The sequence below is a fragment of the Chiloscyllium plagiosum genome, unplaced genomic scaffold (assembly GCF_037043375.1).
Source record: "Chiloscyllium plagiosum isolate Xiang-an unplaced genomic scaffold, Cpla_swu_hap1 HiC_scaffold_20, whole genome shotgun sequence".
NCBI lineage: Eukaryota > Metazoa > Chordata > Chondrichthyes > Orectolobiformes > Hemiscylliidae > Chiloscyllium > Chiloscyllium plagiosum.
Genome location: NW_028270158.1, coordinates 10,703,994 through 10,728,981, shown reverse-complemented (window position 1 = coordinate 10,728,981; position 24,988 = coordinate 10,703,994). Strand labels below are relative to the sequence as shown.

General features: G+C 41.7%; 1 protein-coding gene across 2 annotated transcripts in view; it reads left to right on the top strand.

The window, feature by feature from the left end:
• The window catches only part of rogdi (rogdi atypical leucine zipper), a 30,954-nt gene extending 6,556 nt beyond the window's left edge, over positions 1 to 24,398 (top strand). Inside the window, exons 2-11 of one of the 2 annotated variants that reach the window (XM_043712033.2) lie at positions 1,523 to 1,594; positions 5,262 to 5,344; positions 8,509 to 8,563; positions 11,175 to 11,255; positions 14,869 to 14,964; positions 17,915 to 18,013; positions 18,630 to 18,743; positions 19,506 to 19,555; positions 21,623 to 21,749; positions 23,680 to 24,398. In XM_043712033.2, coding sequence (XP_043567968.1) covers positions 1,523 to 1,594; positions 5,262 to 5,344; positions 8,509 to 8,563; positions 11,175 to 11,255; positions 14,869 to 14,964; positions 17,915 to 18,013; positions 18,630 to 18,743; positions 19,506 to 19,555; positions 21,623 to 21,749; positions 23,680 to 23,721 — 819 coding nt within the window. In that variant the 3' untranslated portion in view covers positions 23,722 to 24,398. The remainder of the gene's footprint in view (positions 1 to 1,522; positions 1,595 to 5,261; positions 5,345 to 8,508; positions 8,564 to 11,174; positions 11,256 to 14,868; positions 14,965 to 17,914; positions 18,014 to 18,629; positions 18,744 to 19,505; positions 19,556 to 21,622; positions 21,750 to 23,679) is intronic. The other variant, XM_043712037.2, reaches the window with a different exon arrangement.
• The last annotated feature ends 590 nt before the right edge of the window (positions 24,399 to 24,988 follow it).

The following is a 24,988-nucleotide window of genomic DNA, read 5'->3' as shown; positions in this document are numbered from 1 at the left end:
AAGTCATTACCTCTGTGACTTAAAAGGCATACCTCATATTCTTAAACTATCTCCTTGTTTTAGTCTTCCCCACAGGGGGGAACCTCCTGGTATTCACTCTTATCGAACTCACTCAGTTTCTTATATGTTTCAATAAGATCACCTCTTATTCTAAACTCCAACTTGCTGATTCTTTCTTAAACTAAGCCCTTTGTCCCAGGAATAAAGCGAATGAACCTTTTCTGAACAGATTCTCATGCAGTCATCTTTTTCAAATAAGCAAATCAAAACCCTGCACAGTTCTTCAGATGTGGCGTCACTCACAGGTTTTGCAGCTGCAGTGAAATTTCCTTACTTCAATATTCCATTCCTCATTAGGGAGCAATATGTTCCATTTGGTGTCCTAATCATTTGTACCACATCTAACTTGTAGGAATTTGTATACCCGATACCCAGATCCCTCTGCACTACCATCTATCTTTATTTTAAGTAGCATTGTTTTTCTATTCCACCTGTCAAAGCAGACAAGTTCCAGACATTTTCCCAGATTATATTCCATCTGCCACATTTGGCCTGCTCCCTTTCCCTTGTGTGCATTCCTTTGCAACCTGTCTACCCCATCATGGCAGCTTCCTTTCCTCTTTATCTTGGTGTCATTGGCAAATCTGACTACCGTGCACTCTGTCCCTTCATTCAGGTCACTGATCTGGATTATAAATAGTTGATATAGTCGCACTAATTAAATCAGTGATGTGGAGATGCCAGTGTTGGACTGGGGTGGACAAGGTCAGGCATCACATGACACCAGGTTATAATCCAACAGGTTTATTTGAAATTGCAAGCTTTTGCAGTGCTGCTCCTTCGTTAGGTGAAATAATTAGATCATACCAACTCAAATAAAATCTATGTATCTGTACTCTGCTTCCTGTTTGCTAACCAATCCTTTATCCATGCTAATATGTTATATCCTCATGCTTTTATCTTGTCTAGTAATCTTTTGTATAGCTTTTTTAAATCAAAAGCCAATTGGAAGTCCAAGTCCACTGCCTCTGCTGAATTCTCCCTTTACCACCTTGCTTGTCACAGAAATAAAATCACGTTGACTAAGTCTGACATGATATGACTATCAAACTATCTTAGCTGCTTAATAATACATTTTGGCAGTTTTGCTCTGACAGCTGTTCGACAAATGAGCCTGTAGTTTCCTGCTTTCTGTCTCAATGCTTTCTTGAGGAAAGGTATCACATATACAATGTTCCCATCTGCTGGAACTCTTCCAGGATGTAAGGAGTTTTGCAAAATTGTCACCAATGCCCCTCCTATATTTGCTCCAGTTTCTATAAACCTATGTTGCAAGCAGTCTGGTTCTGATGACGTGTCAGATTGTTTTACTTTTAACGGAAAACTATCTCTCCTCTACCTACCCACCACCACCAACCCCCGATCCTGTCCCCTCACAAGTGCACATACATACACATGCATGTTGTATGCAAATGATGTATGTGGTTAAATATTTATATTGTCATTTTTTGCAATATTTTAGGAGGAGGAATTTAAATGGTTACTGCGAGAAGAAGTTCACGCTGTCCTTAAACAGCTGAAGGATGTTTTAAAGGTAATGCACCTCTCTTGCATGCATGTGCTTATGAATTTTAATGTTCCATCAACAGCTGTCCAGAAACTACATTTTTAATCATGTTTACTTCCTGCTTAGCATTGCAATGTTCTGTAATAAAGCACATAACTTTAATTACATTCTTGTGTACAGATCAAATGATTGTAACCAAGTTCTTTAGACCAGTTGTCATGGATTAACTTTTATCCACAGGTCATGTTTTTGAGTGATTAACAGGCATGCTTGATGAAGGTCCAAAAGAAGATTTTCACCATGAAATAAAGTAAAAACCAGCAATGCTAAAGAATTCATATTAATTCCCTAACATTTATTTTGAAGTTTTACAGACTGTACTCATTGAAATGTACATAGTATTAACATCTTAAAACAAATTAAACTACTGTGTTGAAATCTTTCAAAATCACTCTGACCACTAAATCACTCAACAATTGGTCCCTACAACGTTTGCATTTTTCTGTATTATTAATAATTCCTGTGGTATCATTCAACAACCAGTCACTATTGATACCATTGGGCTGAATAACACTAGAATAACTGCCATGTCAACAGGCGAAAGTGAGGACTCCAGATGCTGGAGATCAGAGTCTAGAGTGGTGCTTGGAAAGCACAGCAGGTCAGGCAGCATCCGAGGTGCAGGAGAATCGACATTTCGGGCCAGGGCCCTTCATCAGGAAATCCTGCTCCTCGGATGCTGCCTGACCTGCTGTACTTTTCCAGCACCACTCTAATCTTGGCCATGTCAACAGGTTGATCTCTCATCACGGACTACACTGTCAACAAGCTCCGATCTGTTTGTGTCCCAGAAAAGCAAACGTTTGTTTTGCGTGATCCCTCTGTCTCAGGTTTTGCACTTTTACAGTCCAGTTCTTATGACTGCCTTAGCCCAGCCAGCCTTTCTTGTAAATGTGGGCAGCAGCATCTTTCTGAAATTTCTCTTTAAGAAGATTTCTGTGATTGGGGTGTCACGGTTCACTTTAATTCTGTGCCCATATACCAAGCAAGATGGAACCGTTGTGACCAGTGTTTTCACACAGCCAGTCTTTACAAGGGCAGCATTGTCATTCATCTCAGTGACTGCCTTTTGTAGTTTGTATGTCAAAGTTTGCTGGTGTATTGTCTGTATTTCCAATGTGAGCGAGCTCTTCCAGTTCTCCTCTTTATAATCAGCTGACCAAGTTGATTTTGCCATTGAGTTCAAGTGGCAGCCGCTGTGAAATATTTTACTTTTGATAAAATATTAAGTTGTATTTGTTCTTCGAGCCAGTGCCTTATCTGGCTCTGAACTTGAATTCTATTTTCACTTAAGAAACGAATCTAACGGCTCCATTGATAATCGTATTACCGCTTTGTCAGTGCATATTAGCCTGTTGTACCACTTCCTTTCCCTCAATTGAAGCCCGTGACTCAGTCTTCCTCTGGCACATTTTGTTTTGCATCATTTCCAGTTTATTGGCTAATTTTCTTCAGTCTTGGAAATATTTAACCTCTCGCTGCAGCACAATTATCACTCGTCCTGGTGATTGCTGCAATTTTCATTTTAAACAAAACCCTGTGCTTGTTGCTGTTCAGTTGTGCACATTCATCTTGTCAATTGGTTGGAAGGTTGCCACTAGAATTGCCGGAGAGAAAATCTAAAAGTTTCTGCATGTACCTTTAATAATTACTAGTCAATAGTTAACAACCACAACACTGTTTGGTTCCTAGAAAGCTATGATTGACCTTTACATGACCAATAACTTTGATATTTATTTGCAAAATTCTGGTTTTGGGCTGAAAGTCATAAATCCATTCTTCATACTTATCGAGAAGTGCAGTTGTTCTTGCAACATCTGCTTGGGCCACATTGATTCCCTATCTGAATGAACCAATGTTTCATCAAATCATAACTGAAAGTGTGCTGCATACCAGACATTGTTATGCCCTGCATACCAGTGTGAAGGCTGTTTTCCCCTTCTCTTCATTAGGAGCTTTTAATTCGACCTTTGGTCTTTGACCTTTGTCTCCTTTTTTTCTCCAGTCGTGCTTGTACGGTTGTTACTGGGAAGTTTGAAAGAGCTGAGGTCATTGCTGTGCATATACACAAATAACCAGCCTGCACTTGGAAAATATGTAATTTAATTAATAATTCTGTAATACAGAATGTAATTTTAAAAGCTAACAATTTTCTCCTTGTGAAAGAGTTTGAATACTTACTGCATTGTATCCCGATGTAAATGGTATTGACCTTGCTAAGCATCAACATCATGCTGAATCCATTTATTTTTGCTTAATCCGTCAGGATCTTTCATCTTTTCTGCTGTTTTTGTGGCAACACCTTTTGGCCAGTTAACTATTTTGTCAGCTGCGATTGAATAGCTAGGAGTTGGTTTGCGCAGAATACTGTGGATATTGGAAACCCAAAATAAGAGCAGACCAAAATGTTTAACATCTGTGTTTTGTGCTCTTATGGCGACTTTCCCATTAAGTAAGAATGGAAGAAATCCTGTCTTTGCTTTTTATTGGGTGATGAGGTAGACAGTATAATTATCATTGGGGTGGCATGGTGGCTCAGTGGTTAGCACTGCTGCCTCACAGCACAGGGTCCCAGGTTCAATTCCAGCCTCGGGTGACTGTATGTGTGGAGTTTGCACATTCTCCGCGTGTCTGCCTGGGTTTCCTCTCAGTCCAAAGATGTGCAAGTCAGATGAATTGGCCGTGCTAAGTTGCCCATAGTCAGGGAGATGAGTTGGGAGTGGGTCGGTGTGGACAGGTTGGGCCGAAGGGCCTGTTTCCACACTGTAGGGAATCTAATCTAATCATTACACCAGAATATGAAACTGTTCAACAAAATACATGATGGAATTCATCATCAGCATAAGTCATCTCTCACCCTTGCCCGACTAACTTCCTTCCTTCTAAAGATATTATGTAATATAGCCCAGTACTTTCCTGGTGACCTTAACCTCGTCCTCTGTCAGGAACTGTGCCTCTTCACATTTATCAAGGAGTGCGGTTGCTGCCGGCATATGTTTTAAACACATTGATTCCACTATCTGATTGAACCCATTGTTTCATTAAATCGTAACTGAAACAGTTGAAGCAAATAGATTTTGCTCTCATCCAAACTTCTGAATTGTCAGTGAATATTAGCAATTCTCTGATTTGCGCACATCTTGGGACCTGATTTGAGTGATGTGTGGCCCTTTGGTCCATCAAGTCTGCATCAATCTATCTACACAAATTCCACTTTACAGAAATTGGCCCACAGCCTTGATTGTTTCGAGTGCTCACCCATACAAATTTTAAAGGTTGCGAGTTTTTATTTTGTCTCTACTACCTTCCCATGCAGGGAGAATCGAGGAGAATGTTAGCCACCATTTTAGTTCCATCAAATATGTTTTAACCCACTTCACCAAATCTGTCAGTCTGGGATTTTGGGAGGAAACCAGGAATTGTCAGCATATGTGTATTGCTTTTGATAATGTTGGGTGTCCTCGTGCCAAGAGGACTGGCAGCAGTTCAAGAAAGCAGCTCATAGCATCTTCAGGGCAATCAAATTTAGCCTAGCCAGTGATCCCCACATCCCATCACAAATTTAAAAAAAATGTAATTGTAATGCTTGGTTTGCTGTTTACTTTCACATTAATAATGAACTCCTCTTGTGCAGGAGGCTTCCCGACGTTTTACTCTGTCAGCTACTGGTCCTGAAGGTCAAACCAGACAGGAGAACTTCAAACTGGGAAGCTCAGCGTAAGCAGTTGATTTCAGTTTGTGCTATATTCAAGCAGCGATCATTGTCACTTGCAAGCCATGTTCAAAGAATAGCAAATTTCCTTTATCGATGCGCATCCCCGAGAGTACCCAACCGATGAATCAAATTGATGGAAAAGATTATTTAATTAAAATAAGTGGTGACTGCTTTGGATTTGGAGGCTCTGTAAAAGATTGCTTATTTCTAAATTTGTCCAAGCTACCTGAGCATTAAATATTCTTTCTGTGATCACCTGCAAGATGCTTTGCATAGAGTGTATAGTGTGACTAACTAGTGTTTTTTTTTTGTTGTTGTTGTTGAGTTCTCTTTATTCATTTTGACCTGTTTTGGATCTTACTTTCAACTTTTGCTTGTTTCATGTTTTCCTTTCCCCTAAATCTCCAATTCTGTTTTCCTCTCTTTGTAGGATCCCTGTGCCACCAATTCCCTGAGCCAAGCCACTTGTTCCCAGCCATCTTCCAGTGCTGCTTCTCCTAACATTCTTAGGATGATTGAGTGACCAATAGTGTTCACTTTCACTTAGTTATCTGCAGTACTTTCATGTAAGGAAGTGACTTGCTTCAGTTCTCAAACTTCTTTAAATGGTCTAGCATGATGTATCTACCATTTATGAAAGGCTGCGATTAGACTTCCAAAGGAAGGTAAGCTGAAGAAAAGGTCGAACACTGAGGAAATCGTTTTGAGATTCTGAGGGCAATGAATAGTTGAACCCTGAGAAACTTGGTACCTTAGCCTCTAGATTGTTGGTGAAGCCGAGGATGGGTAGCATAGTTCTAACTTTTTCATGCTGACGATCATTGAAAAGCTTTAAAAAAAAAACTGCCTGGGTGTGCGATTGAGACAGATGGTTAATTCCAAGATTTGTCTAGAAAATAAAGTGGGAAATAAGACTGTTCTGTTGAGTACAGGGGCTGATCTGATCGGGTGAAATGGTTCTATCTGATCCTGTATATTCCTAGTTTATGGGCTTAACTTTGAATAACGTTTGATTGTGTATCCCTTGATCTTTGCAGTCCTTGGTGCAGCATGTGGGCGAATCTTCATGGAAATGTGATTCTTAGAGCAACTGGTCTAATATCAGGTGGTGGTGATTGTTTCAAACATTTGGTGTTCAAGTTGGTTGTCTTTAGATTAGATTAGATTCCCTACAGTGTGGAAACGGGCCCTTCCGCCCAACAAGTCCACACCGAACCTCCGAAGAGCAACCCACCCCCCTCTGACTAATGCACCTAACACTACGGGCAATTTAACATGGCCAATTCACCTAACCTGCGCATCTTTGGACTGTGGGAGGAAACAGGAGCATCTGGAGAAACCCACGCAGACATGGGCAGAATGTGCAAATTCCACCAAGGCAGTCGCCCGAGGATGGAATTGAACCTGGGACCCTGGTGCTGTGCGGCAGCAGTGCTAACCACTGAGCCACATGGATTTAGAATCGCACAGCAGGTGTCCTCTCGAATTCCTGCCACTGTCGTGTAAAAGCTACTCAACTCTTCCCACCCTGACCCCATTTCTTTTTCTTTCTCCTGATAATATATCCAATTCCATTTTGAAAGCTGTAATTAAATCTGCCTCCATCTCACCCTCAGGCAGCACATTCCAAGTTATAACTACTCTTTATGTACAAACCTGTTTCCTCATGTTGCCTCCAGCTCCTTCGGCAATTGGTGTCCATTGGTTTTTGACTCTCTGCCAAAGGATGCAAATTCTCTCTGTTTCTCTGTCCAGAGTCCTCGTAATATTCAACACTGCTATCAAAATCTCCTTTTTGGCCTTCATTTTAATTAGAATAGCCTTAGTTTCAACAATTTACCTTTGTTACTGAAGTCCCTCAGCCCTGGAACCAATCTCCGCTGAACCCATTGTATAGTTGTTCCTTTATTTCTTAGTGTTGCCCAGAATAGGGTTCGGTACTCATTGCCAGCACTTTATAAGAGCCTTTTGAAAGCTCTTTTTTTTAATCACTCATGGGATGTGGGTGTTGCTGGCTGGATCAGCATTTATTGCCCATCCCAAGTTGCCCCTTGAGAAGGTAGTGGTGAACTATTGTGTTCCACCACTGCAGTCCGCAATTGAGATAGACCCACAATGCATTTAGGGAGGAAATTACAGGAATCTGGCTCAGTGGCAAAAATGGGGATGTATTTCCCAGTTAGAATGGTAAGTGGCTTGGAAAGGAACTTGCAGGTGGTAGTGTTCCCACATAACTGTTGCCCTTGTCCATCTAGCTGCAAGTGGTCGTGGGTTTGGACGGTGCTGCAATCCTTTTCCCTCTGGGCGGAAGTAGTTGTGGGTTTGGAAGGTACTTTCTAAGCATCTTCTGTGAATTTCTGCAGTGCATCTTGTAAATAGTACATTCTGCTGCTACTGAATTTTGTTGTTGGAGGGAGTGGATGCTTATGGGTGTGGTGCCAATCAAGCGGCTGCTTTGTCCTGGATGATGTCAAGCTTCTTGAATGTTGTTGGAGCTGCATCCATCCAGGTGAGTGGGGTGTATTCCATCGCACTCCTGACTCGTGCCTTGTTGATGGTGGGCAGGATTTGGGGAGTCAGGAGGTGAGTTACTCGAAGCAGGGCTCCCAGACTCTGACCTGCTCTTGTAGCCACTGTTTATTTGGCGAGTCCAGGATGTTAGCACATAAACCACACTGCCTTCATTAACACTGTTACTTCATCAAACACTAACTTAAAGTTAGTTAAAACAGTAAGTATTTTTTCCTCTGGCTGAATACCACTCTTTATGAAATGGAGCCTCCCTTGATGTTAGTATTAAGTCAGAGAATTAGGGTGTTGCTGTCTTGCACCATGTACTGCTCTGGATGTGGCAACAGTATCCATTAAATTTCTCCCCTCCAGCAAAAGCTCATTGCACATTAGAAGTAGCAAAAGAGGAAATGTCATGTACTATTTGAAGTAATTGAGGTTATTGTATATTGGTTTCCTAGCTAAAAATCAGGAAGAGCAAGATCAAGAGATTAACTGAAGCTTTTGGTCACTATTTTCCTTGGACAATTATGATTTGTGTATACAAACCATACATATTGTTTTTTTTAATTCAGCTTAAGCATAAATTTAAATCCAACCCATTTGAGTTAAAAAAAAGTATTTTCTGAGATTTTTTTTTTGTTTTCTTTTCCAGAACTGACCAGGTGAAGGGTGTCCTTACATTGCAGGGTGATGCATTGACTCAGGCTGTGAGTACAAAAACCATGAAGATGAAGTCAACACAGACTCATATACTATACTTTTAGATCTTACTGAAAATATGACTCAGTGCTGATATAGTTTTGTTAAAATGGAACCGATCATACTGGAATGTAATGCCGTAAATGAGTATGAGCTTACGTTTAGTAATTTAAATCAATTTAGAATTAAATTAAGTTTTTATTAAAAATTATGAAACCATTGGATTTTTATGAAAATGCACCTGATTCAGTTTTGTCCTTTGTTGCATTCTGAAGTCTGCCCTGAATACCTGGCGTGGCCTACATCTGACTCCAGACATAGAACAACATTGTGACACTTAACTGGCCTCTGAAATTGCTGAGGAAGCCACTCAGTTGGATAGGGCTGGGTAATAAATGGTAGCCTTACTGACAGCATCTGCCCTGTAGTCAATGAATGGAAAGAAAACAAGCCTTTGGACGAGCACCGTATTGGGTTTTTTTGGGGGGTTATGAAAATTTAACACACTGCCAGATTTGAATTTTCTGGGCGATTCAGGACTTCACCAGAAGTGCAGAGCTATACTTCCATTCAACAGTTCTTCCACGGCACTGAACTGTCAGGAGTAGGATAACCATATCCCTTTTTCACAGCAGTCAGCGACCGTATTCTGATATTTCAAAGTTTGACAGCTCCCATCATAGATGCTGTCAAACAGCAAATAGATAATGTCAGTGTGATGCCAATGTGATCAGAGTGTTGCACGCCAGATGGGAAGGATGCCAGGTAATGGGGGTAGGGTACTAGGTGGGTGGGATTATAGGGAGTAGGATACCAGGTGGGATGCCAAGTCGCAGTGTGGCAAGTTAAGTGATGCAGTGATTCGGGAATATCAAGGTGGATGGGATAAATCAGGTTTGGTTGGGTGGGCTGGTATCGTTATTGCGCCGGAGTGGTGGCACTGGGCTCATTCTTTGGGGGGATGGTGGGTTTTGTGGAGGGGAGAGGAGATCAGGTCCCAACAGGTGTAGTTGGGAGTGTATGAGCTAACTATGGGGTCAGTTGAATATGTTGCAAAACTGTACATTTGATAGTCTTCACTTTTCCCGAGTCACTGTTTTACTGAACTTCATTGCAACTGTCTGCAGTCTCCAGTTTAAATTGAGACTTTTGGAGGATTCCAGGCATCAAGGAATTTCTCATAGGAAAATGTATTTCCTGAGCAGTTCCCTCTGTGGTATGATGGGGTTTTGCAGGGTCTCCTTGTGCAGTTCCCATCTACTCTGGAATAATGACTGACCAGGAGAAAATCTACACGTGTATGAATATTCTTTCATGTCCCTTTGACTTCTATAAGAATTATGGCGTTCACCACTTTGCATTTGAAACCTGAAGAAATTCTAGAACATAGAACATTACAGCGCAGTACAGGCCCTTCGGCCCTCGATGTTGCGCCGACCTGTCATTACCAATCTGAAGCCCATCTATTCTAATGCATGATTTGGAGTTGGACTGGGGTGTACAAAGTTAAAAATCACACAACACCAGGTTATAGTCCAACAGTTTTCTTCAATGTATAATTTCAGTTACACCATACTGCAAATTTTTGCTATAAATTCTGTGTTACGATCGAGCCCTCCACAATCACCTGATGAAGGAGCGTCGCTCCGAAAGCTAGTGTGCTTCCAGTTAAACCTGTTGGACTATAACCTGGTGTTGTGTGATTTTTAACTTTATTCTAATGCAGTGTGTAAGATTGAAACATATTTCCCAAAATAAGGTGCTTTTTATTTGAGGTTGTTGTTAGCAATGCACAGTTTTTGCATTGTGCTAACTATTGTGAACACTGTAGATTTCCAAGTGCCCCAGTTTTGCAAATTTTACAAAGAGCCAAGCCAAAACATCAGCTACCCCCATATAGAAGAAAAGAGAAAATTGGGAAGGAATTATTCTTGGCTCAGTCATGCACTGCTCCTAGAGGCAATTTCAGAGAGCATCATTTGAAACCAGGCACTTGCACGCTTAAAAGAAAACTGAAAAAATTGCGAATGCTGGAAATCAGAAACACAAACAAATTGCTGGGAAAACTCAGCAGATCCAGGCAGCGCCTGCAAAGAGAAAACAGAGTTAACGCTGCATGTCCAGTGACCCTTCCTCGGAGCCCAAGAACCTCTTAAGGCCAGAACAAAGTCTCGGTTTGATGAGGGACTAGGAAGCAAAAGGAAGAGTAACTAGATGGAAGCAGTCATTTTCCTCGATTTAAGAAAAAATCCATGGGGCCATGTTGAAGTCGTCTTGCTCAAACAAAGAGTAGTTAAAAGAATGGCTACTTTTTTTCATTTGCACTTTGTTGTTGGAATAATTGAATGAAATTGCAGTTTCTAATCAGGGAGAATATTATCCTTTACTCTATGAAATATGTAATAAGTTGATAATTTTGGAAGTGAAAGCAAGCTACTTAACCTCATTGTTTCTATTTAATCATGAATAATGTATATGGCTGGAGTGACAATTGTGCTTTAGCTGTGATGTATGGACACAGCAACATCTAATTGTGCAAATATGAACAGGTCACCGAGCCCCAACTGTGTCCAAGAGGCGGTGGCTGTAATTTAACTGCATCTCTTTCCTCTACAATAGGACATTAATCTGAGACTGCCAAAACACAACCAAGTTTTGCATTGTACCTTCAGGGAGGACAAACAATGGAAACTGCAGCAGGTAAAAGCACTCTTTACAACCGCATGTTTCGTCACTGTATGTAGTTATCCATTCTTTAGTCTGGTTACTTGTTAAAGACCAAAAAGATACTATTAGGGTAATGATCATGGCTTAAAGGAGAAATAAGTTACTAGGAGTATAGTTTAATGGTGGAAGGATTAGTGGAACCTTGTGAAAAACCTTTTTACCCATATGTTGGTGGGTGTCTGAAATTACAGACAGTGTGGTGTGGGCATAAACCCTCCAATCATTTAAAAGTACCTGGATCTGCACCTGAAGTTTGAAAATGGATGGCTCGCTTTTATTTTTCTGTTTTGACTGGGACCGAAACACTGGACTTTCTCTGTGCCTGATGAAGGGCCCTGGCCCGAAATGTCAATTCTCCTGCTCCTCGGATGCTGCCTGACCTGCTGTGCTTTTCCAGCAACACACCCTCAACTCTGATCTCCAGCATCTGCGAACCTCGCTCTCTCCAAGTTGATTTCTCTGTGCCAGACTCCTCTATGGTTTGACACTTTTTTCTTTGTGCTATTATTTAACCTATTTAAAAAATAGACCACAATATCACTTCACCTTCTGCAGCTGTGAAACTGGATCCTTTTTTGTTACTTGCTGTTTCCTTTATTCTACCCTGAAGGGTGGAAGGGAAGTTCGGAAGGGAAAAGAAATACCGAAAATGATTTCAATAGTAATGAAAGATCTACGGATGGGAAGTTAGGTTTAATCCTGGTCCAGTATTTTCAGCAGTTATAGCTGAAACAGTTTGAACTGAAAACAGAAAATGTGTGGAGATGAGGAACAGGTTGGTGACTCTGTATGGTGAGTTCTGATTTAACAAGTCATCAGGATGAAATGTTAATTCAGTTTCTGTCTCCACAGGTGTTGTCTGACCTGCTGAGCGTTCTTTGTGAACTTACTATTGTCTAGGCCCACTTGCCCTCCAGTATGAAGTCCGTCATCTGTTTCATGCTCAGTGGTTAGCACTGCTGCCTCAGTGCCAGGGACTCGGGTTCAATTCCAGTCTCGTGTGACTGTCTATGTGGAGTTTGCATGTTCTCCCCGTGTCTGCGTGGGTTTCCTCTGGGTTCCTCCCACAGTGCAAAGGTGTGCAAGTTAGATTGATTGGCCATGCTGAATTGTCTGTACTGTCCACGGATGTGCAGGCTAGGTGGCTTAGCCATGGGAAATGCAGGGTTATAGAGAGAGAGTAAGGGGTGGGTCTGGGTGGGATGCTGTTTGGATGGCTGGTGTTGACTTGATGGGCTGAATGGCCTGCTTCCAAACTAGGGATTTTCTGTGCTGCAAATCATTTTTTATTGCTTCAAATCCATTATCTCCAAGTGGTGAAAGAATAGGAGGCCATTCAACTCCTCATGTCTTAACCAGTTCTCCAAATGAGGAATGTACTTAGCACCACTTCCCTGCCTTCCAGTAACCCTGCACTTAGTTCCTTTTCAAAAAAGAACAATCTGATTTCCCTTTGAGTTCTTCAGTTGAACCTGCCTGCATTACACTGTTAGGCAGTGCATTCCAGACCTTAATCGATCATCATGTGTAAACATTGTTCTTTAGGTCACACTTTTTCTTTTACCAAATATTTTAAATTGTTCTTGTTTCTTCTTCAGAATTGAAATAAAGCTTATACTTTTAAAAAGAGGTCCTGTTGTGAATCCTGGTATTTCTTACATAAGAATGATGTGGAGGAGCCGGTGTTGGACTGGGGTGGACAAAGTCAGAAGTCACACCACACTGGGTTATAGTCCCACAGGTATATTTGAAATCGCAAGCTTTCAGAACGCTGCTCCTTCGTCGATGCCAAGAGCCTTTTATAAAAAAATAATTGAATGAGTTGGAATGATATTGTAAACACATTTGCCTCCAGCCATACATAACTAATTGGGAATCCAAAAGTCTGGATGCCTTTTGATCAGTATAGTAAAAGTGATTAATATGCATCATAGTTGAGCACATGACCTGTACTCGGTGCATGTTTAGGGAACCTCAATCTTTTTTGTGTTAGTTTGTAAAATATGAAACTATACAGTAGTGTAAGGTTTTTGGTATTTGAGTGCTTCCTTAGCTACTGAATATCCTAAGTTCATGAGGGAGAATGAAATAGACAAATGGGGTGTGAAATTAAATAAGGTTGAGAAGACTTGTGTGGAGCAGTTGGACCAAATATCCTGTTCATCATAAATGAGAGTGGAGTACCACGGTTAAGAACTCTGATTACTGTGGGCAATTTAGCATGGCCAATCCACCTAAGTTGCACATCTTTGGACTGGGAGGAAACCAGAGCACTAGGAGGAAACCACACGGACGTGGAGAATGTGCAAACTCCACACAGTCACCCAACGCTGGAATCGAGCCCGGGTCCCTGGTCTGTGAGGTAGCAGTGCTAAACGCTGAGCCACTGTGCTGCTCACAAAACTGGAGTAGTGTTTTACTCTCTTAAAATAGTCAGTATCGCCACATCTATAGCTGGAGGAGAAAGTGAGGTCTGCAGATGCTGGAGATCAGAGCTGGAATGGTGTTGCTGGAAAAGTGCAGCAGGTCAGGCAGCATCCAGGGAACAGGAGAATCGACGTTTCGGGCATAAGCCCTTCTTCAGGAATGGGGAAAGTTTGTCCAGCAGGCTAAGATAAAAGGTAGGGAGGAGGGACTTGGGAGAGGGGCGTCGGAAATGTGATAGGTGGAAAGAGGTCAAGGTGAGGGTGATAGGTCAGACTGGGGTGGGGGCGGAGAGGTCGGGAAGAAGATCTCAGGTTAGGAAGGCGCTGCTGAATTTGATGGATTTGACTGAGACAGGGTGGGGGGAGGGGAAATGAGGAAACTGGTGAAATCCGAGTTCATCCCTTGTGGTTGGAGGGTTCCTAGCCGGAAGATGAGGCGTTCTTCCTCCAACCGTCGTTTTGTTGTGGTCTGACGATGGAGGAGTCCAAAGACCTGCAAAGGAAATGCAAAGGTCTTTGGACTCCTCCATCGTCAGACCACAACAAAACGACGGTTGGAGGAAGAACGCCTCATCTTCCGGCTAGGAACCCTCCAACCACAAGGGATGAATTCGGATTTCACCAGTTTCCTCATTTCCCCTCCCCCCACCCTGTCTCAGTCAAATCCATCAAATTCAGCAGCGCCTTCCTAACCTGAGATCTTCTTCCCGACCTCTCCGCCCCCACCCCAGTCTGACCTATCACCCTCACCTTGACCTCTTTCCACCTATCACATTTCCGACGCCCCTCTCCCAAGTCCCTCCTCCCTACCTTTTATCTTAGCCTGCTGGACAAACTTTCCCCATTCCTGAAGAAAGGCTTATGCCCGAAACGTCGATTCTCCTGTTCCCTGGATGCTGCCTGACCTGCTGCGCTTTTCCAGCAACACATTTCCACATCTATAGCTGGTCAGATAAGGTTGGGTTGAAACTTGGAGATTAATGGACCATGTGCACATTTTTACTTTCTAATGTATCTTGTATTTTTGCATCCATCATTTCTCGCATGGTAATATTTCTTCTAATTTGTTTTGAGCTCTTTCATCCCCCTTATCCTCTCCACCATTAACGACTTCAAATTCTTCTGTGCTCTTATCAACATTTAACGTTCTGACTTCTCAGATTCAGGATGCCAGGAATCATGTCGGACAGGCCTTGTACCTTCTCAACAGCAGAGATCAGACTTATCAGTTCAAAAGTGGCGCAGAGGTCACCAAGGTCAGTCAGATGTCAGAATTTCTGGCACAATAGCAAGTATCCTTGAATAACTAATCCCTACTTTACTTGTTAAATTACTTTCTTTTAAAAAGCCTTGTGTACCATTTCAATGGCATCAGTTATTTTACTGATTTAAATTGCATAGTAGTTTCTGTCTGTAGGTACTCTGTGTACAGATAAAATTCACTTTCAAACTATGAAAGGAAAAGAATGGGTCTGCTTTCATCTCGCTAAACCAGACACACCCCAATCCCCCTCTTACCATCCATGCACACGTGTCTGCCTCCCACATACTCCTGTAACTGAGGTCCCAATGAATAGGAATGGGGATAAGTCAAATTATACTTCAATATTCTGTCTTACAGTCTTTTAACATTTCTTTCTAAATGTTACACTCTGCCCCAGTTTTCATAGCTAAGGGGCACAGGTGGGTTTGTTTGCTCGATCTACACTGCAGTCTTTGCCAAATTGGCAACAGGAGTGCCCCAGTTTGGTGGAGTTTCTTCCCCTATTACTTTCTGACAGCTTGTGCTCATAAACGTTACAGGGTCTTGGTGCTACACTCCCACTAATATCTTGACTCACTCTCACTATCAAACTAAAACTGTGTACAACTCCCTTGTCAGACCGCAGCTGGAGTATTGTTTACAGTTTTGGTTCCCTTATTTAGGGTGGCACGGTGGCTCAGTGGTCAGCACTGCTGCCTCGAGACACCAGGGACCTGGGTTTGATTCCAGCCTCGGGCAACTGTCTATGTGGAGTTTGCACATTCTCCCCGTGTCTGTGTGTGTATCCTCTGGGTGCTCCAGTTTCCTCCCACAAGCCAAAGATGTGCAGGTGAGGTGGATTGACCATGCTATAGTGCCCAGAGATGTGCAGATTGGAGTGCATTGGCCATGCTAAATTGCCCATGGTGTTGGGTGCATTAGTCAGGGGTAAATATAGGGTAGAGGAATGGGTCTGAGTGGGTTACTCTTTGGAGGGTCGGTGTGGACTTGTTGGGCTTAAGGGCCTGCATAACTACCTTAAATCTAACCTTAAATCTGACCTTAAATCTGACCTTAAATCTGACCTTAAATCTGACCTTAAATCTGACCTTAAATCTGACCTTAAATCTGACCTTAAATCTGACCTTAAATCTGACCTTAAATCTAACCTTAAATCTAACCTTAAATCTAACCTTAAATCTAACCTTATCTTAGTTAAAAATCACACAACACCAGGTTATAGTCCAACAGATTTAATTGGAAGCACACTAGCTTTTGGAGCGACGCTCCTTCATCAGGTGATTGTCTCCTGACACAATCACCTGATTAGATTAGATTAGATTACAGTGTGGAAACAGGCCCTTCGGCCCAACAAGTCCACACCGACCCGCCGAAGCGAAACTCACCCCTACCCCTACATTTTGCCCCTTACCTAACACTACAGGCAATTTTTAGTATGGCCAATTCACCTGACCCTGCACATCTTTGGACTGTGGGAGGAAACCGGAGCACCCGGAGGAAACCCACGCAGACACGGGGAGAACGTGCAAACTCCACACAGTTAGTCGCCTGAGGCGGGAATTGAACCCGGGTCTCTGGCGCTGTGAGGCAGCAGTGCTAACCACTGTGCCACCGTGCCGCCCACTGATGAAGGAGCGTCGCTCCGAAAGCTAGTGTGCTTCCAATTAAACCTGTTGGACTATAACCTGGTGTTGTGTGATTTTTAACTTTGTACACCCCAGTCCAACACCAGCATCTCCGAATCACAACCTTATCTTAAGTAGAGATACACTGACATTGAAAGCAATCCAGCAAAGGTTCACAGGGCTGTTTCTGGGTATGGAAGGATCTTCTTATGAGGTCAGGTTGATTAGTTTGGGCCTGTACCCATTGGGCTTTAGAAGGAGAGGCAATTCAGGATTCTTAGGCGCCTTGACAGAATAGATGCGGAGAGGTTGTTTCCACTTGTGGGAGTATCTCAGACCAGAGGGTGTAACCTCAGTGACAGGAGTTGCCAGTTTAAGTCTCCGATGATGATTTGTTTTCCCTCAGGGCAGTGAATTTAAGGAGTTCTTAACCACAGGAGGCTGATGAGACTGTATTATTAAGTATATGCAAGGCCGAGATAGACCAATGTTTAATCAATAACAGAATCAAGGATTATAGGGAACAGGCGGGAAAGTGGAGTTGAGGATTCAGCCTGAATGATGGAGCAGACCAGGTGGGCCGAATGACCTACTTTTACTCCTAGTCTCATGTTCTTATCTAGCTATAAATAAGATGTGCAGCCTCTTTGGTGTGACTGGAGGCTGGCTGTTGGACTGTGATCCCCAGCATGAATTGATGATGTCAGAACAGGGAGAAATAAAATCCATTTTTGACAGGAAAGTCTTAATTGTCCTGATTACAAGCTGACTGGAAGGAGAAGAAAACGATTTAGTCTAAAATTACAAAATGAAACTAATTTTAACAAATGCTAATTGTAAAATATTTATAAAATGGCTCATAATCATTGAAATGTCAAAATGATAAAGTAGCAGCAGTGTATCCTTGGCTTCAGAATATTAAAAATCATTTAGTTTTCATTTATGAGCTGCTTCACTTGTAATATGGCACAATTCTCTGCTGATGTTGAGATAAACGTGACTTGCTGGCATGTTTTCTGATCTGTCTTTGAAGGTAGTGACCTTTCAAAATCATTGTGGCACACCCTCTCATTCTGCAGCTGCATTGGAAAAAAAGGCACAACTTAGCAGCTTAGCTGAGACTCTAACCCAAGAAACAAGTCAGTTTAGTAACCACAGTGAAGATAAAATGTCAGTGTAGACTGAAAGGATGTCTTTCTCACCTGCTTTTAAAGTGAAGCTTAATATTCTGTTTGCCATGCAAAAGATTGTCAATAATTGTTCATCTGTCCTAAAGCCTACCTGCACCTGATCAGATAAAGGCATTTTCTTTTTAAGCTCATGGATGCAGTAATGTTGCAGCTAACCCGTGCTCGCAATAGACTGACCACGCCTGCAGCAATGACACTCCCAGAAGTAGCCTCCAGCAGTTTGATGGTGAGCATGTATCCTACTCCTGTGACTGACCAGTGTCTTTGCCTTTGCTGCTTACCCTCCAAACCCCAATCTCCCCTCCCTCCTTCCTCCCCAGTTCTCCAATCCCACTCCCATCCATCTATTCCATCGCACTTTAACAAGTGATCATTTCAGTGTTAGTGGAAAGTCAGTAGCTTCACAGCACTGCTATAACTGTAGAATGCTGCAGTGCCAAGCAGTAATCCAAGGTTATCTGGTATCAAAATCCATGTCAAAGGTATCAGTTTTTGTTATTAGGTTTTGTCCCTTGTGATAAATGGCTTGCCAGGGAGATTGTGAATGATACTTCTCCTCCTGAAGTCAATACAAAACCTGTCACTGCATAACAGTTTGATACCTCTTCACAGTGAGTCAGCCACCTCAAATACACCAAATTTGTTGTAATGCAAACAGATATTTATCTTAATATGCCTCTTTATGACTTTTATCAGTATATTCTAATAGGTTAGGATTTTCTAGGAATAATGAGCCAAAATAGCCTTAATGATACTAAGGAATTCAACTTTCATTTCATCAGCTTAAGCTAACGTCTTATTGTTTTTATTTGTAATCCCTTCACATCTTAATTCTCTCTTAGAAAATGTTCACACCACCTCTTCCCGGCGATGTCTTTGCAAACTTCTACATTAATCTGAGTAAACTTTGTTTGATTGTCTACCAGCTCCATCTTCTGCAGCCCAATTTGAATAAGGTAATATATGACAGCAAGACTTTTACGTTACAAGTATGAAGGTTGTAAGTTAATATTTCAGGCTATCGCTTTCATCTAGGGTAACATTTAACAACGAAGAGTGTTTTGTGATCTATTCTGAATTGTGCCCAATAACAAGCTTTGTTGTTAAAGGATTGAATGGGGCCCCACGTTATTTTATTGGGGAAAAGATGCAGATGTTCTATCCCGTGGATAGTGACGAAGCACCTTTGATGTCAGGTGAATAGTTAGTCTCTCGAGATGTTGGGAGTTATGTTTTATAAGTGATTATATCTCAAATTGTTCAATTTTCATGATGGGATGGAGTTGGGGTTGCAAAGGCTCGCTAATTAGAATTTCTATCTGAATGAAAGGGCCATATTATTCATATGGCCACGGGGGTAGGGTCCATAGGAAACCTTTTTAAGTTGCTGATTTTTCCAAAGATATTCTTAATCCCCTTGTACAGGGTCGGTTGTCAAGAACCTGCAAGATAAACTGTAAGGTGACAGAGGCAGCCAATCTCAATTGTTCCCCAGCAGAACCGTGGGGAGTGCTCAGATTGATAGGTTTGAGGATCTAACAAGTGCCAAATGATTCTCTAGCTTTGGCTAGAAGGAGGAAACTCCAGGATAACTCTCTCACTCTTTCTGTCAACATTCTATCCCAGAAGAGAAATGACTGGAAAGCCCTGTATTATAAAGAAGTTCTTGTGTGGTTTTTGGAACCATTTTCTCATAAGCTTTGCCCTTCTCCTTACAGAATTTCAAACCTGCTGGGAGCTCTGTGCTGCACAACCCAGGATCCATGTTGTAAGTGCTCCTCTGAATTTTGTATGTAGGAAATAGATACGTTAATTCCATTAAGACCAAATTGTGGTTTGGTATGAAATTTCCAAGGTGAAGGTTGGAAGTTAGGGAGTATCCCAAACCTAACAATCCTTTCCATGTGCTGTATGCACACTGTTAACATTTGAAAAAGTGACACTTGATATCTGTGAATGTGGTGCATTTGAACATGAATGAAAGGAGCAGCAGGAGCCAAAGTCTGCGCCTGTCTCGCACGCTCTTTCTTTGCGCTCTCTTCACGTGTTGCATTATGAAGACATTTTATTCCTTTCAAATGGATTCAGTAGTATTTGTTTACTGTATGTATTTTGTGATGAAGAATAGATGCTTTCTGTTTTTCATTTCAGTTGCACCGTTGTGGGTATCTCAAAGTGTTTGCTGTGAAATTTCAGTGAAGGACTAAAAAAGTCATTTGAAATAGGACAGGATCCAACAATTCATCACATTACCAAAACCTTGATGTTTTGCTAAAATACTGAATGGTGTTCTTTATTCTCATCTACCTTCAAAGTAGTTCCAGTGCAATGCAAGATCAAAGCAACCATGCATGAGTGCAAGAATGTCATGAAGCCTAACTGATGTTAGCTGATTTGCAACTTGACATTTCTGATGGATCTTTCTGATCTATATGGATGCTTCATAAGCTAATTGTTTTTAAAAAATACATAATAGGCAAGGCCACAATTGACAATTATAATAAAAGCTATATACTATACATGCTGATGATCTGAAATAAACACGGTGCTGGCGAAACTCAGCAGGTCTGGCTGTGGCTGTGGAGAAAGAAACTTAGTTGACATTTCAAGTCCAATTTGACGTCTTCGGAACTGAAGGGGGCTGGGAAAATGGGTTTTAATGAAACTGCCATTTTATTGCCACTTTCAAAATAGAAGATTCATGGGATGTAGCATGGGGTCTCCAGAATGAATGTAAAACCCTAGGCTTGTGGGACGCACTTACTAAGTCGCTGTCGAGAAGCATTATCAGGGCTGTTTAGGTTTTTTTTTTGCTGACTTAAGCAAACCACTGCGTTATTGCATGGTCTTCCTAGATTTTCCCTGGGATCAAATTCCATAATACAATTCATTTTTCTTAGTAGGAGCAAATTACTGCAGATGCTGGAATCTATAATGAAAACATAAAATGCTGGAAATCGCAGCAGATCAGTCAGCGTCCATAGAGCGACAGCAAGCTAACATTTCCAGTTAGACAACTCTTCATCAGAGCTGCAACTGATGAAGTCACCTTGACTCACAACTTTAGCTTGCTGTGTCTCCTTGGATGCTGCCTGACCTATGTTTCTCAGTATTGTGTTATGGACATGGTGCAGCAGGCAATGTTGCATTTTGGCAATTGCACTTTTGAAACAAATTTACAGGCATATCTCTGCTCTTGCAGCAGTCTCCTCTCTTTATAGGCACCTTGCCGTGACTCAGTTTGAATATGGGGCATGGGGTTTGCAGCTTGTCTTGCCTACCTCCTCAGGTTCACACCGTACATGTGCTGCCCAAGTTGGTTTTCAGGAGCAAGATGCTTCTCTGCGGTGGAGATGCACAAGGTCTCATCTCTCCTCTTGTCTGTGAATGGCATGCACTCATTCAGATATCAAAGAGGCATTTGGATGAATAGATGAATAGGAAGGGTTTGGAGGGATATGGGCCGGGTGCTGGCAGGTGGGACTAGATTGGGTTGGGATATCTGGGTCGGCATGGATGGGTTGGACCGAAGGCTCTGTTTCCATGCTGTACGTCTCTATGACAAAAGAGAAAATGCCAACAAAGGGGGACAGGAATCTTGCACTCCTTACACTTCCTCCCTTGGTTCCAGTAGTCCAGTTGCAGCTTATAAACTCAGCTCTAAATTGTTGGAGTTGAAATTCCAGGATAGGCTGCCACTCTAATGTGACCACATCAAAGACCATCCTTTGCACGAATAGTGAAGCACACAGCAAGCGCTATCTTTCTGAACTAAAAAGAACATATAATGTTAGCAAATAAGTAATTTTGATGTGTATTCCTCATTGTGTTGCAGTGAAATGAACAACCAGAAATTTGAAGTTAGCCACGTGCACAAAGTGGAGTGTGTGGTTCCTTGGCTAAATGATACGCTTGTTTTCTTCACTATCGCACTGCAGCTTTGTCAGCAACTGAAGGATAAGGTATGGTCGACTTAATTCGTGTACTAATCAGAAAAACCTTCTTATATTGTTGTCATAGCCTCTTCATAATTGGGCTGAGAGGTGACTTTATAGGTGTTTATAAAATCATGAGGGGAATGGATAGGGTGAATAGATAAGGTCTTTTCTCTGGGTTGGGGAGTCCAGAACTAAAGGGCATAGGTTTAGGGTGAGGGGGAAAAGATTTAAAAGGGATCGAAGGGGCAACTTTTTCACACAGAAGGTGGTACGTGTATGGAATGAGCTGCCAGAGGAAGTGGTGGAGGCTGGTACAATTACAACATTTAAAAGGCATCTGAATAGGTTTATGAATAGGAAGAGTTTGGAGGGATATGGCCCAAGTGCTGGTAAATAGCACTAGATTAATTTTAGGATATCTGGTTGGCATGGACGAGTTGGACCGAAGGGTCTGTTTCCACGCTATATATCATTATGACTGCTTTCTGTTATATAACAAACTAGTGATATGATGGACTTGGAGGAACATTAAAGTGCTGTTGTTGCTCTGGTTACAATAGTCAACTCCATTGGATATATTTCACTACGTTACTTCTGGGCTTCAAACACCAAAGCTAGGTTCCTCCAGATATTGGGAAGACGTGTTCTGGTTGATCCCAACACACACGCACAGTCCCCTGCCTTTTTTTTTTCCCCCCTCAACCCGCATTCCTGTCCCTCTATTAATCTCCTCACTGCTGGGCAAAGTGCAAACAGCTGAAATGGCTCACTGCTTTTGCCAGTGCTGCTCTGTGAGAAACTGTCTGCACTGTCATGTCCTCTGTAATAACTCTTTGAGAAATATTACTAGAGCATTACATATTTTATCAGTTCCCTGAGAATTCCCCACTTTTCAATCCTTCTAACCTGAGAAACATGTCACTCTGAGCCCAAATTAATGCAACTCGAAGCCATTTGGTCAAACTGAGAGGTTATAGATTTTGGTAGGAAGAATAGAGACATAGTCTATTTTCTAAATGGGGAAAGACTTCAGAATTTTGAAGTGCAAAGGAATTTTGGGAGTCTTACTTCAGGATTCTCTTAAGGTTAACATGCAGGTTCAATTGGCAGTTAGGAAGGCAAATGTAATGTTAGCATTCATTTCCCAAGGACCAGAAAACATGAGCAGAGGTGTACTGCTGAAGCTGTATCAGGTTCTAGTCAGACTGCATTTGGGCCCTGTATCTAAGGAAGGATGTGTTGGTGTTGAAGAAGGGTCCAGAAGAGGTGTACAAAAGTGATCCTGGCAATGAAGGACTTGTCATATGAGGAGCAGTTGAGTGCGGCTCTGTATGCTGAGTTCAGAAGGATGAGTGGGGGGATCGGATTGAAACTTGGGGAATACTGAGAGGTCTGGATAGAGTGGATGCGGAGAAGATGTTTTCACTAGTAGGAGAGACTGGGACCTGAGGGAACAGACTCGGAGGGAAGGGATGACTCTTTAGAACTGAGATGAGGAGGAATCTCTTCAGCCAGTGGATGGTGAGTCTCTGGAACTCATTGTCACAGAGAGCTGTGGAGGCCAAGCCATTGAGTGTCTTTAAGACAGAGATAAGTTCTTATTTGGTAAGGCGATCAAGGATTATGGGCAGAAGGCAGAAGAATGGGATTGAGAAACATATCAGACATGATTGAATAGTGGAGTGGATCCGATGGGCCAAATGGCCTAATTTTGCTCCTATATTTAATGATCTTGTAGTTGGGTTTAATTAAGAGTCTGTCACACTGTATGATTTTCAGTGATTTTAGTATTTCTACTTATGAGACGTTAATTAATTTTACGGAGGGAATCAAGTTTCATTGAAGAAAAAGTTATTTTGAATGTTATGACTTGCATGTTTGAATGTTTGGAAAAAGTCAGTATTCAGTGTAGTTTTCCATCAGATGCTACAATGTTTTTAATTTGTCTTTACAGATTTCTGTATTTTCCAGTTACTGGAACTTCAAACCCTACTGAGCCTGAGCAACAGTTTAAGTGAAGATCAGTCTGCACTTTGTGACCACTCCTGCCCCAGCTCCCAGTCTGTCTACTGTAGATGTTGTCTGTAAATATTTTGGGGGCAGTATACTTACACTTCAGAAATTAAGTTACACACTACATTTGGTCCCCCCCTCCCCCCATCCTTGATGTTCATGTTTTAAAAACATTAACTCCCTTTGTAGAGCCTGACCTGGCGATATTGGAAATGAGTTAGAAAACTGATCCAACCTTGAGTTTTGAATCCTGCAGTCAGCTATATGACAGAAGTTGTTGTTCAAGTATTAATGTTAGTGAAGATGTGGTTCACAGTTCCGAAAGGCAGTTGGTCACAAATATATTGAAGTAGAAACAATGGTTTCTCCAGAACCTCTCTGATTTTGCATTGAGCACTTTCAATCGTTTCCAAGTTGCAGGCCACATTGAATAAAGGAGAGAAAATTATCTCTCCCTGGAGCTTAATGTTCAAGCACTGAAGCTAACCTATTCAACCTGTTTAAGTAGGGAAATTAAAGAACAAAAGCTCTATATTATACCTCTTGGTGGACCAGCCCCAACATTCTTGAATTATGTTTTTGTTTGTGGGATCCCCTCTTACCCCTCCCAGAGATTTCCTTTTTCAGAAAGAAAAGAAAGATCAGAGTATAAACAGTTTGTACGTTAAATTACTGTGGCATTAATTAGTTTTGAATTTGTGCTGGTCATAAATTAGTTGATCCATTGTTTGTGATTGCTTTATCAGAATATCTTGTGACTAGATTATTTTTGCATCAGACTTTATAAACCAGCGATTATGTATTTGTCTTTTAATGATTCAGCAACTTAGAATGAACAAAAAATGAAAAAAAAACACTGAACACAACTTAATTTGTGCAAATATTTAACTACTAAGCTGTATTGGCAATGTTGTAGTTTAACTAAATATGTATTTCCACCAATTTAAGTGAGAGTCCTTCATGTGCCTGGAGTATCTGACAAGCAGTTTCCATTTGTTTGTAATCTTGTGGTTACGGACACAATGTAATTGACACTGCAGTAACTGGAATTAAAACTGCATAGTTGAACTGCACCACGTTAATAAAGGATGGAGGAAATGGGTTCAGCGTGTATGACAAAGCTTTGTACATTGTTGAAAATAGAATCAGTTCCATTCATCTAAAAGGACATGGTTTTAAGATGTAGGAAGAGTTTCAATCAGATTCCTTTGTACAGAACATAGTGTTATTGTGTAACCCCTCTGGATGAA